The following is a 17,370-nucleotide window of genomic DNA, read 5'->3' on the forward strand; positions in this document are numbered from 1 at the left end:
CCCGGGCCCTGGGGACCCGCCCCGCCCCAGCCGCGCCCCCTCGCCCCGCCCCGCGGCTCCAAAGACCGCTCCGCTCGCAGTCGCATTGCGACGGAGGGCGGGGGAGGAGGCGCGGAAGCCCCACGCTGATTGGGCAGTTGTTTCAATTCAAATCCCACCAGCCAACCGGCTGTCGATAGGGCGCCGCAGGAGCTCTGGGATTGGTGCGTGTTGAATTTCGAGATGGCCAATGAGAGCGCAGAGAAGGGCGGCGGAGGCTATAAAAGGCGGCGGCGCGGGGTGGGAGGGCACTGCTGGCGGGGGAGCAGTTGTGCAAGATGGCGGCGGGTGACAACAGCAGCGTCTACCAGCTGGTGAGGGCGGGCGGGCCGGGCCGGACGCGTCTCCGGGGGTGCTGGGAAGGTGTTGGCGGCCGCAGGACCCTGGGTTGGGTGTGAGGAGGTTGCTCGGTCCCTGCGGGCGGGCAGGGCCGCTGTGCTGCTCGCAGGCCGGAGCGCATCGCGTCTGGCGGCACCTGCGTGCAGGGATGGCGGTTCGTGTCCCACCAGCCTCGGGCTGCGTTACCAGATGCTTCAGCGGCGTGGGAGAGCGGCGGGAGCTGGGTGATCGAACTTAAAAAAATACCAAGGGTGGGCTTAAATATTAAAAGTTTAAATAAACACGAGGTTATGTGCATTTGTGTCTGTAGCGGTGGCGAAGGGCGGCTGGTGGGTGCCACTGCCCGGCTGGTTCCGCAGCAGGAGCCGAACGGTGCGGGAGAGGCTGTGGCAGCCGGGCCGGGAGGTTCCGATTCCCGCAGAAATAGTGCACGGAGCTGCATTGCCAGAAATACGTGTGGGGCTCGGGAGGAATGACACCTCGGAGCAGGAGTTAATGCTCCTGGAAACCTGATTAGTGAAGAAACATTTCTTATGGATGGGCTCCAGAATTAAGATTGTATCAGGAACAGTGTGACCAGCAGGGCTAGAGGAGTGATTGTGACACTGTGCTCGGTGCTGGGGCCAAACCTCGAATCCTGGGGCAGTTTAGGGCCCCTCACGCCAAGAAAGGCCTTGAGGTGCTGGAGCGAGTTGAGAGAAGGGAACGGAGCTGGTGAGGGGCTGGAGCACAAGTGTGATGGGAGCGGCTGAGGGACCTGGGGGGTTCAGCTGGAGAACAGGAGCTGAGGGGAGACCTTCTGATCTCTGCACTGCCTGAAAGGAGCTTGGAGCCAGGGGGGTCGGGCTCTGCTCCCCAGGAACAAGCACCAGGAGCAGAGGAAACGGCCTCAAGTTGCACCAGGGGAGGTTGAGGTTGGATGTGGGGAACAATTTCTTCCCCAAAGGGCTGTGGGGCATTGGAACAGGCTGCCCAGGGCAGTGCTGGAGTCACCATCCCTGGAGGGTTGGACAGGTGTTTAGATGAGGTTCTTAAGGACATGAGGCAGTGCTGGAGTTAGGTTATGGTTGGACTCCATGATCCTGAGGGTCTCTTCCAACTGAAATGATTCTGTAATATCTATGTTGACAAAAGCTGACTTAAGCTTTCCCGAGCTGGCCCAGTGAGAAGACAACTTGCAGCAGTTGTCTCCGAGGCTGGCAGGGGCGGGCTGCTGGTAGTAACTGTTCTATTCCAGTCTGTTTCCCATAAAATTTTGTTTTGGTTGTGACCTTAAATGCAGACAGCGGCAAGAAAGCAAAACAATTTGTCATAGAATGTCTTCTGGAGAAATGCAGATCAGTTAGGTAACTTTACTGTGGCTTCTGAGTTTGTATCGATCTTCCACATAATACAGAATTGGTGTTGGACAGCAACTAGGAAGCTTCCGTTTGTGTGGTGGAGTTGTATTTGAAAAACACATATATTTTAAATAGTTCTTGTGTTTCGGTGTTCCAGATGTTGACACAGAAAACCTGTGAGGTTTTAGCTAGGCTTTAAAACTTGGCTTTCTGATCATCTAGGGGAAGGAGTGCTGTGAATGGGAGACTGGGAAAACACCTTGGCAAAATGTGGGAGGAGGTATCATTTGGTCTAATAAACTGCTTTGTTAGAATCTTGACTATTTTGAAATATCACTGCTACAGTGTCATAATTTGCTACAAAATTTGCAACATTAGTAGCTTAATGACTCAGAATGGTGTGTGACTGGGGTCTTTAATTATGACTTTTTTTTTTTAGCTGCTTGAAGATGGGAATATTTGATACTCTGGTTAGTAATGAAGAGTTTTCCTCTCTCCTTGTGTAGGCTTCAGAAACTGCTAGCTTGGAAGAGCAGTTGCAAGGATGGGGAGAAGTGATTTTGATCAGCGACAAAGTCCTTCGCTGGGAGAGAGCCTGGTTTCCTCTGGCGCTGATGAGTGCGGTCTCCTTTTCTTTTCTGTAAGTAGCTGCAGTACACTGCCAGGGCTGGCAGCAAAACTGTTAGGTTAATTAGTAAGAGACCTGTGATAGGAAGGCTCTCACTCGAGGTTCTGTTTCTGAACGTGTGTGAACTTTGAAAATAAAAACCTGAGGAGAGCAGGAAGGGACCTGAGTCACGTCCTGCTGGGAGGCGGGGCGGCGCTTGCTGCAGGAGCTGTTTGTTTGCCAGCCGTGCTTCTGTCGTGCTTTACCACGCTCAGCTGTGTGATCTGCATCAGGGTGTTCGGACTCTGCCCGTGTCCTCTGTATCCTGCTGCTTACTCAAATCTATCTCCCTTGGCCTTTTTCCCCAAACCAACAGCGATATCATTATGGAAAACTTGTTTTTGTCGTGTGAACTTTCCTATTCTACATCTTCGATGTGGCGTTGAGGATGCATTCAGCTGTTTTGCACAGCTTGACTGTTACATTTCCTGTCCCTTGAAAAAGGAGGAGAAGGGAAGACTGTGGGTAACTTCCAGTCAGTTTGATGGGAGGCTGTTGTCTCCGGGCTGGAGACACAGATCTGGTTTGAGGCGCTTGTACGTGCTTTTTCATAGTGTGGTTGTAGTCAGGACGACCCCAATGTGCCTCGTTCAGATAACTGTCCACACCGGCTGTGGAGTTCAGCAGTTGCATGTGGTTTTGGAGTAAGGAGAAGAGAGTTACAAAAAAATCAGTGTTGTACCAGGTGAGGCAGAGATAATTGATCTTCTGGCTAATATAAATTCTATGGCTTTCAAGGGGGGGTGAGAAGGATGGAACTTTTAAAAGAATTACATGAACTTGAGGTTATTCTGTTATAAATTCTGTGATTGAGACAAGAAAGATCTTGTGTTCAATAACACTTTGAGGATAGGGACAGAACTACTTCAGATTCTGAACTGATGCTTCATCAAAAATGAACTTGAACACTCAGCACAGTAGCGCTGTGCCAGATGCAGAGCGAGACTGGCCCTGCGATGGGCTGTGTTGGCTCTTCGATCACTTCAGTGCTCGGGAAGTTGTGTTAAGTGCAAATGATTAGCAGGGGGCAGAGCCGAGCGTGAGCAGACCCCGAGGAGATGAGCTGGTTCCTGCCCTGGGCTGCACCGGACACTGTCCTGACTGCAGATCTCTGGCTGCTTGTGCAGAACAGGTTTGGTTACATCTCACAGGTGACACGGAGCAAATGACACCCTGTAGTGAATTCTTCACCCGCTTAAGAACCAAGATCTGAGCTCTTACTCCACCTGGTTATTTCACATGTTTACTTCCTCACCCCTGGTCAATGTTAAGTTTACTAGATGTCAGCTTCTGAGAGAGCAATAATGATGAATTTTTACTTCATGCTATGCTTGCTGTATTGTAGCGTTTTCTCATCTAGTGCATTAAGAAACTTGTAGCTTTTTAATCTGTATTTCTTTGTAATAGGATCAAATTTGAAGGTGTTTTTGGGATTGGGCAAAGAGGGTGGCTCTACTGTTGGAAGTCCTGAGCCGATCTGAAGAGGTCACTGAACATGTCCAGTATTTCACAGTCTGGGCGTCCAGAAGTCATTTGTTATCTTCTTTCTGCAGGATGATCTACTACTTGGACCCATCGGTTCTTTCAGGTGTCTCCTGTTTCGTTATGTTCCTCTGTTTGGCCGATTATCTTGTTCCTGCTCTTGCACCCAGAATCTTTGGCTCTAATAAATGGTGAGGAAAGCTTGAATTAAAACAGCTTCTTGAGCTTAAATAAATTATGAACTTTATCAAAATGGTTATCTGACTTACAAATATCAAATGATTACTTCATGGAGTCATGTAGTAAGAAATCGACCATCTGTATAAATATGAAGAAAGGATACCAGTAAGGTGTCTGTGATTCTTTTTCTGAAAGAGAACTACTACAATATATCTTTGTTTCTTCCCTTCCAGAATCCTAAGGTTTTTTTTCCAAGGAGTAGGCACATTGTTTGCTCTCCATTAAGGAGAATTAATTCTACTCAACTAGTTTTTAGTAATTAATAGATACTGAAAACTAAGATTAAGAAGAAGGGTGTTGGATTGTATGTTTGTAAAGAGTGACAGTAGTAAATATGATGACAGAAGAAAGTACGAATGTGATCATGATTGAAACAGGTCTGAAGAAGGACAAGGCTTATAAACAGTAAATTGGAGCAGAACTTTATTCAGACTAAATCTTGAGTTTAAATTCTAGTGGATCTGCTTTAAGACAACTAGAGAAATGTTTTTGTCTGGTAATGAACCAACATAAAAGCCAAAGTAATACAAGGTATTTGGTGTATTACTTGTGTGTGTCACACTGGTATCAGATTAAAATCAATGTCCTAGTGTGAATATGGTTGCTTCTCGGAGGCAATTTAAGAGTTAAAGGAAAATGATGTGAGCAATTGCACTACAGTGTTTGATAAAGGTATAAAACAAAGTGAAGTAAATGCCAGGATAAGTACTGGATAAATTTTTTGTTTTACTTCTGGAAAAATACCATCGGAGACTTTTATCATTTCAGATGGCTTTTTTTTTTTTTTCTTTAATAAAAGGACTACGGAACAGCAGCAAAGATTTCATGAGATTTGCAGCAATTTGGTGAAATCTCGTCGCCGAATTGTTGGCTGGTGGAAACGCCTCTTCACGCTGAAGGAAGAGAAGCCTAAAATGGTATGGACTTCTAGTAATTAATCTCTGTCTTAAGATTATTATTTGGGCTTTTTTCTGTCTTAAATATTTTAGCAAGGCACATGTCTGAATAAACTGGGATTTCAAACCAAGAACCAACAGTTCTGGCCAGTCACATCTTATTCAGACCTGGTGCGACCAGATGCGTGACTTGCAGAGCTGTACAGTTAGGGCCGTACCCTAGATGTTAAGATGAAGCCAAACTGAGTAACTTTGAATAGGTCAGTTTTTAGAAATGCAGCTTGTGTCCAGTGTACGTGAACTGTTCGAAAAACTAGATCTTAGTCATGTGTCATCTTAGGGATGTGAGTTTATTGTCCCGAGAGGAGCCTGAGATGCTTTGTGAGGCTGAGGCTGTGCCCATGGGGATGGTGTGGTCTGACCCAAGGGATATCTGACATGCTGTAAAACTGCTGCTCTGAAAATCACTGAGAACATGGAGTTGTAGACTCTGCTCTTGATTTTAACAAACCTGTGCAGAGGCATCGCATGTGTGCTGTCAACAAGTTTGCTGATGACACGGAGCTGGGAGGAGTGGCTGACACTGGAAGCTGTGCTGCCATCCAGAGACCTGGACAGGCTGGAGAGTTGGGCAGGGAAACATTTAATGAAGTAGAACAAGGGCAAGTGTAGAGTCTTGAATGTGGGCAGGAACAACCGCAGGTTCCAGTGTAAGTTGGGGAATGACCTATTAGAGAGCAGTGTAGGGGAAAGGGACCTGGGGGTCCTGGGAGCAGCAGGGTGACCATGAGCCAGCACTGGGCCCTTGTGGCCAGGAAGGCCAATGGTACTTGGGGTGGGTTAGAAGGGGGTGGTCAGTAGGTCAGAGAGGTTCTCCTGCCCCTCTACTCTGCCCTGGAGAGACCACACCTGGAATATTGTGTCCAGTTGTGGCCCCTCAGTTCCAGAAGGACAGGGAACTGCTGGAGAGAGTCCAGCGCAGCCACCAAGATGCTGAAGGGAGTGGAGCATCTGCCGTGTGAGGAAAGGCTGAGGGAGCTGGGGCTCTGGAGCTGGAGAAGAGGAGACTGAGGGGGGACTCATTCCTGGGGATCAATATGGAAAGGGGGAGTGTCAGGAGGATGGAGCCAGGCTCTTCTGGGTGACAACCAGTGACAGGACAAGGGGCAATGGGTGCAAACTGGAACACAGGAGGTTCCACTGAAAGATGAGAAGAAACTTGTTGGGGGTGAGGGTGGCAGAGTCTGGCCCAGGCTGCCCAGGGAGGCTGTGGAGTCTCCTTCTGTGCAGACATTCAAACCCGCCTGGACACCTTCCTGTGGAACCTCAGCTGGGTGTTCCTGCTCCATGGGGGATTGCACTGGATCAGCTTTCCAGGTTCCTTCCAACCCCTGACATGCTGTGTGTCTGTGTGATTCTGTGTGGGAGAGCCAGCAAACTTCAAGTTAGTCTTAAATGTTGAAGTGTTGCTGGGTACTGAAGGGAAGAGTTCCCAGCAGATCTGTGATAACTGCCCCCTTTTCATTTTTTAGTACTTCTTGACCATGGTTTTTACTCTTGCTGTGGTTGCCTGGATTGGACAGCAAGTTCACAATCTCTTCCTGACCTATCTGATCGGTAAGTGTGCAGAGTGCAAAGTTGGACGAACTTCTTTGTTACCTGCCTGAAATGGGCTGGGGCTGGTAAAAATAATTTTTGATTATATGAGTGTGGTGATATTTTATTCTTATTGCAGGGTTATATTGTTCTGTTTTCAAGCAGTTAATGGGGCTTAAGGGCGGTAAGGAACTGCAAGGTGACAGAAGCTTATCAAAGGAGTATTAAGTAATTACTTTTTTTTTCTTTTTCCCCCTCTAGTGAGTTTCTTGTTGCTGTTTCCTGGACTAAACCAGCATGGAATCATTACCAAGTATGTTGGAATGGCAAAAAGGGAGATAAACAAACTGCTCAAGCACAAGGAAAAGAAAAATGAATGAAGAGTGAGCTGCTGTTCACTCTTGTAAAAGGTTTCCTTGGGAACAGTTTTGAGAATTAATGTATAATTAAGGTAATAGAAGTTGTGTTGCTCACTGGCTTTTTTTAATTGGCTCCCTGATGCAGTGTAAATGTCACTCTAGCGACTGCTGTGGGTTTGTGTGGCTCTTGCTGTGCTGCCCAGGGTTCTGCAGCTGAGCTTGTAGGAAAGATCCTGACCTGTCATGTGTGGAGCTTATTCAGTGTCCTCAGCAAACTGAGGGGCTCCGTAAATAAATCCCCCAATGCAAGAAACAGTGGAATTGTGATGCTTGAGAGCATTTCTGTAGCTGTGTTGCTGTCATTGACCATTAATTTGTGGCTACAAGAAGTGTGGAAGGCGGTTGTGAAAGCTGCTGGTGGCTCTGGAAGGGGGACAGGGGGCTGGAGAAGTGATCACAGCCAGGGCTGCACACCCAGGATCGCTGCAGAAGGTCATTTCATTGTCACACTGAATCCGTTTGCGCTTTTTTTTTGGCTGCATCTACGAGATTATCTGTTGAATAGGGGTCTGGAATATATAAATTTGTAGTTCAGTTACTTAGCTGTAGTGTAAATTTCAACTCATTGCACTGAGACTGTAGGAAATGAGTTAAGGTGTTAACAGCCAATTGTTCTAATAACTGCTGTTGTCATGGAGCCATGTAGCACGTTTGGTTTTATGAGTGTTGTTGACTGTGTACAAAATCACCTGGAATGTGCTAGGTTTGTCTCTGTAAATAAGCCTGTCTGAATTGTTTGTGCTTTTCTATGGAATCTCCCTCCTTTTTTAAAAACTGATCTTTTTTTCTTTGAAAAGCTAAAACCTGTGTTAATGCATTTTAAAAGTTTACTGTTTTAAAATGAACTCTTCGGTGTCTATTGTAACTGTTGAGTAGGTAAATACAGACTAAGAAGAAACTTCTTGGAGTCTTGCTCTTTGTGAACACACAGAAAATTGTGTAAATGTGTCTGTTGACGAAGAAGAGGAGCTGGGAATGGTGTCTGAGTGCAGTGTCCTAACAGAAATACTCCCGTTGTTTGAGATGGCTCACTGCAGGTGGTGAAGGTGTTGTCAGCTGTGGCACTGAGAGCTGCTGCTGCGGAGGGGACAGGTGCGATGTCACCTGTAGCTGGTTAGTGCTGATCAAAGTGCCTGAGGATTAATCAGACCCAGTGAGCAAAACCTGTGATAAACCCAAACTGTGGGGAGATGTGATGGTGCCATCTCCAACTGGTGTTCAGAGAACACACCACTTACCCAGCATGGACTCTCTGGAGGAAAAACTGGGTGTAATAAGGCACGTGGTGACATTGTGCAGTGTCGCAGAGCTGTCTTTTGGGTAAAAAGCAGTGGAAATGTGCCCTGTGTGCTGGGTGCAGCTTCATGAGCTCAGACCCTCAGCACCTCCTGCGACTGCTCGCAGTGCAGAGTAGTTACACTGCTCTCTGGTGTACATGGCCCTGCTAAACTTCAGTGGGAATCAAATATGGTAAGATTTCCTCTATTGTGCCCTGTTTTGGTCAAAAATAACAAACCCACACAAAAAACAACCCACAAACAAAAAAAAAACCACACCGAAACCCCCACAAACAAAAAAAACCAAACCCACCCAACCAACGGTGGGAGCAGGAGAAAAAGCCCCGAACTGCAGTACCGGCACCAGCTCAGGTTTGTTGCTTGGTTTGGTTTGGTTTGTTTTTTTCCCCAGCAAGGCCCAGGAGCCGGTACCCGGTTCCCGCCGTTGCGCGGAGCGTCCTGGTTGCTATGGGAACCCGGGCGGGCGCGTCGCTCCGGAAGTACGATGCTGTCTCTCGACCAATGGGGATGGCCAGGCCCGGCGCGCGGTGCCTCCCGACTGGGACGCCAAGTCTCGCGAGATCGCGCGGGGCGCCGCGCACCACCTCGCGCCCATGGCCTTCCCATAATCCCGCGCGGGCGCCCGGCCTCTTCCTTTTCCGCCATCTTGCTGCACCGGTGAGTTTGTGTTCCCGCCACCTCCCGGCCGTATCCGCCGCCTCTCGGTGCCATCCGGGCCCCGCCGCCCGCTCCGCACGGCCCGACGGCACCGTCAGGCTGCGCCCGACCGGCCGGGCCCGTTCTGAGCCGTCGGCGTCCCCCCTGGCGCTCTCCGGAGCCTCTGGAGCGGAGGGTGGGGGGAAGCGGCCGCACTCTCCTGAGAGCTGTGGGGCGGGCGCTCAGGGCGGGGGCTGCCGAGGCCGGGCCGGGCCGGGCAGCGCTCGGGAGAGCCGGGCGGTGGCTGCGGGGAGTGCGGATCGAGCGGCGGGTCCGGATCCTGGGCGGGACGCGGGGGGTCTGGGTGGGAATGGGCCCGTCGCGGAGTCCCTGGCCTTGTACGAACCCTCCGGTGGTGCGGGACCCGGGCCCGGCAGGGAGCGGGGCGGCAGTGCCGGGCCGGTCGTGCCCTGTGCTAGGCCGGGGCCTGGACTTTGTCACCGGAATGCAGGACTTGGTGCCCAGGTCCCTTTTCGGAGCACTGTGTTGCACTTGCATCCTGCAGGTGTTCTGCAGGTAAGCAAGGCGAGCAGTGTCTGTTGTTTTAATGCCGTGTATGACCTGCTTTTTGAACAGGGCTGATAATGCATAATTGAGTTTTAAAGTCCAAATCCGTTCACCTGGGAGAGGTGTCATGTTGATGAAATATTGTCTAGATGGTGGGTTTTAAAGCTTGTGAGTGTGCATGTTGATAAAGCCAGGTTTAAATAAGTGTGTCAGATTTCCTCCCTTATCATGATAGTTGTGAATCTCCTTGAGCATACCTGAGCATGAGATTTGATTTGCTTTTTAGCCTAAGACAGCTTGTTATGGTTTCGTGTCACTCGCTGTCAGTCTGAGATCTTTTTAGTCTAGAATTAGCTTCAAAAAAAAGGGCAGTGCTCAGTATTTCTGTGCTGAGAAGCCGGTGTATGTAACCCCCCTCTCCTCTTCCCTGCAGGCACCATGGTGCGCATGAATGTTCTGGCCGATGCTCTCAAAAGCATCAACAATGCAGAGAAGCGTGGGAAACGCCAAGTTCTCATTAGGCCATGCTCCAAAGTCATCGTCCGGTTTCTCACTGTGATGATGAAGCACGGTAAGTCGGGAGCGTTTGTTCTCATTCGTGGTTTCTGTGGTTGCTGTTGCACTAAGGTGCTTTCTGACTAAAAGTAAGTCAAGATGCTTGAACTAGTTTTGTAGGACATAGCTAATTGAGTTGTATTAATGTAGCGAAGTATTACGTATTTGATTTGCCTGTCTGCTGATTTTTTGTAGGTTATATTGGCGAATTTGAGATCATTGACGATCACAGAGCTGGGAAGATTGTTGTCAATCTCACAGGCAGACTCAACAAGGTAGGATTTGTCTTCCTGGACTCAGTTCTCTAGTAGGGTGTTTAAATGAGTTTTGTTGTTTGTCTGCTGCAGTTCTGAAATAATTACATTTAAAGAAGGTGGTATTTATTGGGTCAGTGTAAATGGGAGTGATTCAGGTATTACCAGTGGCTATCAAACGCTTGCTTATTTTTCTAGATTCGTAATGGTATCGTTGACTAATTGCATTTCTTTTAAACTCTGGGTATGAAGGACACGTTTTCAGGGCAGTCTGCTTGCACGTGCTCTGTGTTTCTCCCTCTTTAAAAGCTTTCTGGCTCCCTAGTGATTCCTCAGTTTCTTTGATGTTTAAGTTACCTGAAAGACCTGGCTTAAGGGGCAAGAACTCAGTTGCTTTCCAGGTGATGTTTAATACCTGTAAGTGTTGAGAAGACAAGCCTTTCTCCTGCTGTCAGATGGGCTTTGCTTGCAGTTGAGGGATAGTTAAATGTTACGTTAATTAGGGCTTCTTAAGTTCCTGGAGCGTGTGAAGTATTTGTGTGTGCTTTCGCAATTTTTGCATGCGTTTGTCTCTAAATATTGAGCTTTCTAGTTCTGTGATGACTTGATGTGCATCATTGTTTCCAATTAAGTTATTCAAGTGAGAGATGGCTCTTTACTAAACAAATTAATTTGTCAGAATATCACAGTATCACAGTATGTTTGGGATTGGAAGGGACCTCGAAAGATCATCTAGTCCAATCCAGCAGGGGGATTGGACTAGATGATCTTTTGAGGTCCCTTCCAATCCCGAACATACTGTGATACTATGATCCCCCTGCTGGAGCAGGAACACCTAGATGAGGTTGCACAGGAACATGTCCAGGCGGGTTTGAATGTCTCCAGGGAAGGAGACTCCACAACCTCCCTGGGCAGCCTGGGCCAGGCTCTGTCACCCTCACTGGGAAGAAGTTCTTTCTCAAATTTAAGTGGAATCTCTTGTGTTCCAGCTTGATCCCATTACTCCTTGTCCTGTCATTGTTTGCCACTGAGAAGAGCCTGGCTCTATCCTCGTGGTACTCACCCTTTATGTATTTGTAAACATTAATAAGGTTACCTCTCAGTCTCCTCCAAACTAAAGAGACCCAGCTCCCTCAGCCTTTCTTCATAAGAGAGGTGCTCCACTCTCTTAATCATCTTTGTTGCCCTATGCTGGACTCTCTCCAGCAGTTCCCTGTCCTTCTTGAACTGAGGGACCCAGAACTGCACACAATATTCCAGATGTGGTCTAACAAGGGCGGCGTAGAGGGGAAGGAGGACCTCTCTCCATCTACTGACCACCCCACTGTAATACACCCGAGGATGCCATTGGCTTTCTTGGCCACAAGGGCCCAGTGCTGGCTCATGGTCATCCTGCTGTCCACCAGGACCCCCAGGTCCCTTTGCCCTACACTGCTCTCTAATATGTAATTTCCCAACCTATACTGGAACCTGGGGTTGTTCCTGCTCAGATGCAGGACTCTACACTTTCCCTTGTTAAATTTCATCAGGTTATTCCCTGCCCAGCTCTCCAGCCTGTCCAGGTCCTGCTGGATGGTTGGGGGTGGGGAGGCTTTCTCCACAATGAACAAATATTGTGGGTGAAATTTGCTTGAGTAGTAGGCAGAGTTCTAAGACCTCCCAAATTGCTGGTGTTCCCTCTCTGTAACAAAAACTTCATGTGCCGAGTTTGAGATAATGCTCCTTGAACTCTTCTGAGATGACTTTTTACCAGATATTGCAAGGTTTAGCTGGATGGACGGTGTTTTTTTCTCAATAGTTGCCATAAAGGAGTGGTTGTTTGGTTCAGAAAAATATCCGTCAGTGCAGGATTTATATTCTTTCTTTTTCTCTTGAATATTTATTAGGATAATTGGAGCTGGTGAGGTAACTGGAGGTGATAGTAGTGGTCAGTCAATAAGTAATACCATTAACTTGAAAACTTGGATCACTTTTATACATTATATCTCCCTGTTTAAAATCTACAGGTATTTTTGGCTAATTCTGTATGATGATTAGAAGTAGAATATCCCTGAGTGATTGCAGGAATTCTGATGATAAGATGCTTAACAATCTTGAGCGCTTTCGTGCGCTTTTGTGCTCTCCCGGCTCTAGCTGTTAATGTGTTAGTTATAAAGTACTTCAGTTTGTAAGGGAATTCTGTTTTCTAGTGCGGTGTGATCAGTCCCAGATTTGATGTTCAGCTGAAGGATTTGGAAAAGTGGCAGAACAACCTCCTGCCTTCACGTCAGTTTGGGTAAGTCTGGAGAAAAGTTAAATCTGAGTCGTGTAAAAACGTGGGGTTTTTAAAACACTTTTGTACTATTTGCGTTAGGCTCACCTGACACCTTTCTTATCACACTGGAGGTAGATACCAGTCTAAATAAATCCATCTTCTGTATAAATGCTGTTTAAACCAGTTTTAAAGAGGCACTGCTAAGCAAGGACCTAGTTTTACTTGGCTTTTATAAATCCTGGGTTTACTGCTTCTACAATTCACTGCGAAAACAGGATTTTTCTCTTACTCAGTTTAATAAAAGGGCCTTTAGTAGCTGGGGGAGGAACCATGTAAATTACCAGGTCAATGGAAGTAGGATGTACCGCTGCTTAAAACTTCCTGATTGGGTATAAACTGATTAGATACTGAGTGACTCGGAGCCTCTGTTTAACAAACCTCCACAACACAGCAGATCCTACTATTGAGCAGTATATTTTTCCTTCCCAAAATTCTCGGCATCAAGAGTAACAAACCTCAGTGCAGCAGCACGACAGAGCTGGACAGGTGTTGAGGGGCTCAGCCTGTCCTGTCTGAGGCAGGTTGAACAGTTCTCGTCCTTTCTGTTCCCAAAGCTCCAGCGATAAGCCTCTTGATTTTGCAGTACTGGTGCAGCTTACTGGCGTGTGTCATCATATTGAGATTTTTAAGAGTATTTACAGAGTGGCAGGACAGCGTGTGTGGATGAAATAAGGATAATCCCCATGCTGACATTAGCAGTGAGTTGGACTGGTTCAGGTGTCAGTCTGATCCAAATCCTCGTCGGCATCAGTGTGTGGTGTTCAGACACCGGCAGATGCAGCCCACGGAGCTGAGGAGCTGTCTGGCACCATGGCAACTCTACCTGTTCTGGAGGAAAATGTCTGCTTAAAATAGAAGCCGACTTTGTCTGGAGACTGTAGAGTTGCTGCTGCTGCAGCAGCTGAGCTGACTTGACGGGGGAACACGCAAGAGAACTTCTTGGGGAGACACATGCAAATGCTTGGAGAACAGGAGCCTGGGAATGTCGTGTGTGTGCTGCAGAGCTGTGCCTGTGAGAGGATTTTTCATTGTCTGAGAACCTGGTCTCAGTTCTGCTGGGCCCGTTCCTGCAGGAATGGATCTCTCTGTTGGAGCGCAGGGCTGGAGTCTGTGCTGGCAGCGCTGCACGAGCGCGGAGGAGAGATAAACTGAACGTCTGCTCTTTGTTCGCAGGTACATTGTACTGACGACCTCAGCTGGCATCATGGACCATGAGGAGGCGAGGCGAAAACACACAGGAGGCAAAATCCTGGGATTCTTTTTCTAAAACTTGTAAAAAAAGAGGTTACTAATAAATTACTCAAAAGGACTCTGGTGTTTCCAGTTGGTATTTTAATGACTTCTAACACTGCCTGTGATAGTGCTTGTGACACCTCTTTTCAGTAGTACTTACGTGGCATCTTTACTGCAAATGCCATTGGGGTTCTGCACCATCACAACTTTCATTTCTGTTAATCATGTGACTTGTTCTCCAAAATTACCACTGGAGTGACAGCCACGGGTCGCTGTGGGAACAGTCTCAGCAGGGAGCTCTGACGTTGAATGCACACTCAACTGTCACGGACCGGGATCATCTCTTGTGTGTTAGATACGTGTGTCTCCATAGTTACGTGTATGTTACTCCATAGTTTCATCTTTTGGCTTGATAATAGAAGCTACCTTGCCAGAAAATACTGTTTATGATTTAAGAAGTTATCAGATGTGGGATTGTGCAATAATTGAGCGGGTTGAAGCTTGATTTCAGATCACAAACTTGTTCCACATCTTACAGTAACTGAGGCAGAGAAGTGAGTGATCTTTTCTTCAAATTTCTAGATTAAAAGTCCTTTAAAACATCAGATTTGGGCAGGGTAGTTGCTGTGCAGCTGCTCTGCATGCTGCCACTCTTTGGGATTTCTTTTTGGGCTGAGAAAATAAGGATGTTTGATCCTCCATGTAGTGAATGCTTAGTGCTGAATGAGTTGTTGGTCTTTGTTTCAGGCATCTGATGTATGACAGCGTAATGTATTTGATGCACAGAAACAGCAGCAGCCTTCCTGAGCAGCCTGCAGAGCCGATGCAGCTGGAGAGCGGCTGGAAACGCCTTGTTTTGCTTTGTTTGGAGTCTGTGAGCAAGGAGCCTCTTGAACCGCCTGTTTCACCCTCCTCTAAACCAGCTGTTGAACCTTGATACGAACAGTTGGGAAACAATTTTCCTTCTCGGTGATGTCTCCTGCTGCTTGTTGGGCGCAGTTACTTGAGTTAGAGGTATTGTGCCTTTAAGGTTCATCACAACGCTTTTAGGAGAGTGTGGGGTGGAAGAGGTTGTCTCCAGGCTGAGTCTTTAAAAATATGTAACCTGTTTCCATTCAGGCTGTTAATTTTTGTGGAGAGCAGAAGGTGATGCTGCTCAGCAAACAGGTCTTCGCTGTTTGCACAGGCAGCACGCTGGTTCCTGATGTGATGCCTCTTGGGGAAACACGGCAGCAACAAGGCTGTGGAAGAATGTAGGTGTTCTGGTGGGGTGCACTAGCACCCCATGACGGGCCTGCAGCTTGACTGAAGAGCAGGGGAATGACAAAAAAGGCTGATTTACCTGTTTTCTTGCAGTCATCTGCTGGTTAAGGTCACAAAGTACAGATTGCAGGTGGCATCACAACATTTGAATGTGATCAGTACGGTTCTCAGTTTGATTTGAGACAAATTTGCTTAGCTGAAGATAAAGATTGTGTACTGAATTACAAAGAGTAGTTACACAGTCAGAAGTCTATCTTGACCCCGTTTTATTGTCAAATCAAACTATTTTGTTACAGGTGGGTTTTGGTTTTTTCTTTTTTGTCTGTCCCCAGTGGGGGTAATTCTGCAGTACTAAGCACTGATACACATGTGAGCAGAGTATCATATATATATATATATATATATATGTATATATATTTTTCCACTGTTCCTTTTTATAAAATCTTGATTTGTATCCATCCAGAATAGAACACGTGTTCCTGATACCTGACCGAGGGTCAGTGGTGCTTTAAGAAGGTTCCTTTAGATGAATTTACTGTGACTCCAGGTTCCCAGTCAGTCTGATTCATGTATTTAAATAGTTTGGTGCAGGACAGTTTGGTGCAGGATCAGTTTTCTCCGAAGCTGTTGACCTGTGTGTATCCTTCACTACTACAGTGGCTTGTGAAGTAGGAGAATTTCTGGCCCCCTCAGCTGGCTGGGAACAGGCTCTTACATTTCACAGCCCGTCCAACAACTTGTGTGGAATTACTGAGCGGGAACCTGAGCTCCAGTGCGACAGGTCTGGCTGTACGTAACACTTGTAACTACACCCTGGCTTACCACACGTGGAAGCTGATACGGCTGATCCGAGTTAGTGAGATGATCTCTGAGTAAATCACTTGTACCGCCCTGACGAGAACTTTATTCCCGGGCTGTCCCTGCCGGCTGAGATCCAAGAAAATTGACATGGGACTCAGGAGCTGACTTGGGGGATCATGACGTACCCTGCAACACAACCACTTTCATCGGGTTTGCAGAAATCCTTAGAATTGTTTAACATCTGAAAGTGGTGTTTTGTTAAGCCTCGGTGATGTTTGCCAAGCTGAGGGCGTATGCCGTGGGAAAGCGGAGTTTGTGGGTAAAAAACTGGCATTTGGGGTAATAAAAGGATTAACAGGGAGAGGTGAGAGGAGAAAAAGGCCCAGCACAGGCTGTAACTGGCAGTCAAGGCAAAGGGTTAGTTTAGAGAAGGTGTTTGGTACCTGTGGAGCACAGGGGGACGTTAATGACAGAGGAGTCCCCTATGGGACGAGCAGCTGAGCTTTGTGTGGGAAGCCTGGGAGCGTGGGCGACACTGGGGAAAGCGTCTGTGCCACAAACCCCTGAACCGCGGAGCTTCACCTCGGCTGCTCCCCGGGCACCCTGCGGCCCAACACGCAGCGAGTCCAAGGGCGTCGTCTCACTCCCACACCCTCTCGAGGTGTAGAGAGGGGCCACAGAATCACAGAATGTTAGGGATTGGAAGGGACATCAAAAGGTCTTGGCCTTTTGACCAGAGATTCGCTCCCCCTGGCGAAGCCAAACCCGAACATCTGGGTCTGAGCGCGGCCGCCTGCCCAGCAGCTGTGTTATGGTATGGATGGTATAGTGACATGCTGCCCACAGTCCCTGCCTGCTGGGCTGTCACAGGGAGGTAGACAGCGGTAGTCCTGCTCACAGGTGCTAAAATGGGGTCAGAACTTAATTGAGTTGTGAAAATTACCGAGTGGGATATCATTGAGGGGGTTGGTGGCCCATCTGCGCAGCACAGCCTCAGTTCTGCTCTCGGACACATGAGCAGTATTTCCAGGTGACAACTGCTGTTGGTCCTTGTGCTGTTGTTTAAGAACAGGATAAACCAAGTTGAAAGCGCCTGCCACGTGTTAAGAGAAATCCCTGTTTATTGTTGCAGAGGGAGGTTGTGTCCACAGGTGATCTGTGCCGGGGTCCCAGGGGGCTCTGGCCTCGCTGCTGCTTTTGCAGAGCTGAACATCCCAAGTTCTGTACTCTGGTCCACAAAGATCATTTTTTCTGTCTTTGATGCAACAGAGCCTCATTTAAGATAATAGAGGTGAGAATAAATGTGGATCTTCGAAATATGGCAAGAGGGTAGAAAGGATGGTGCATGAGAGACGCTTCACTGCAAATGCACTTTCTCCTCGTCTTTTTGTTTTCTGCCACAGAAAATTAGCTCCGCTCCTTTGGATGGGG

At 47.7% G+C, this 17,370-nt stretch overlaps 2 protein-coding genes across 2 annotated transcripts; both read left to right on the forward strand.

Annotated features, from left to right (window-relative positions):
* The first annotated feature begins 287 nt into the window (after positions 1-287).
* On the forward strand, positions 288-7,916 carry ARL6IP1 (ARL6 interacting reticulophagy regulator 1). Its single transcript, XM_065851038.2, has 6 exons — positions 288-353; positions 2,225-2,358; positions 3,939-4,058; positions 4,907-5,024; positions 6,536-6,620; positions 6,861-7,916. The coding sequence occupies exons 1-6, from the start codon at positions 318-320 to the stop codon at positions 6,977-6,979; spliced, it is 612 nt and encodes a 203-aa protein (XP_065707110.1). The 5' UTR covers positions 288-317; the 3' UTR covers positions 6,980-7,916.
* Positions 7,917-8,885: 969 nt separating this feature from the next.
* On the forward strand, positions 8,886-13,951 carry RPS15A (ribosomal protein S15a). Its single transcript, XM_065851180.2, has 5 exons — positions 8,886-8,973; positions 9,953-10,090; positions 10,270-10,349; positions 12,518-12,603; positions 13,816-13,951. The coding sequence occupies exons 2-5, from the start codon at positions 9,958-9,960 to the stop codon at positions 13,907-13,909; spliced, it is 393 nt and encodes a 130-aa protein (XP_065707252.1). The 5' UTR covers positions 8,886-8,973; positions 9,953-9,957; the 3' UTR covers positions 13,910-13,951.
* The last annotated feature ends 3,419 nt before the right edge of the window (positions 13,952-17,370 follow it).

This window comes from Patagioenas fasciata, chromosome 15 (genome assembly GCF_037038585.1).
Source record: "Patagioenas fasciata isolate bPatFas1 chromosome 15, bPatFas1.hap1, whole genome shotgun sequence".
Classification (NCBI taxonomy): domain Eukaryota; kingdom Metazoa; phylum Chordata; class Aves; order Columbiformes; family Columbidae; genus Patagioenas; species Patagioenas fasciata.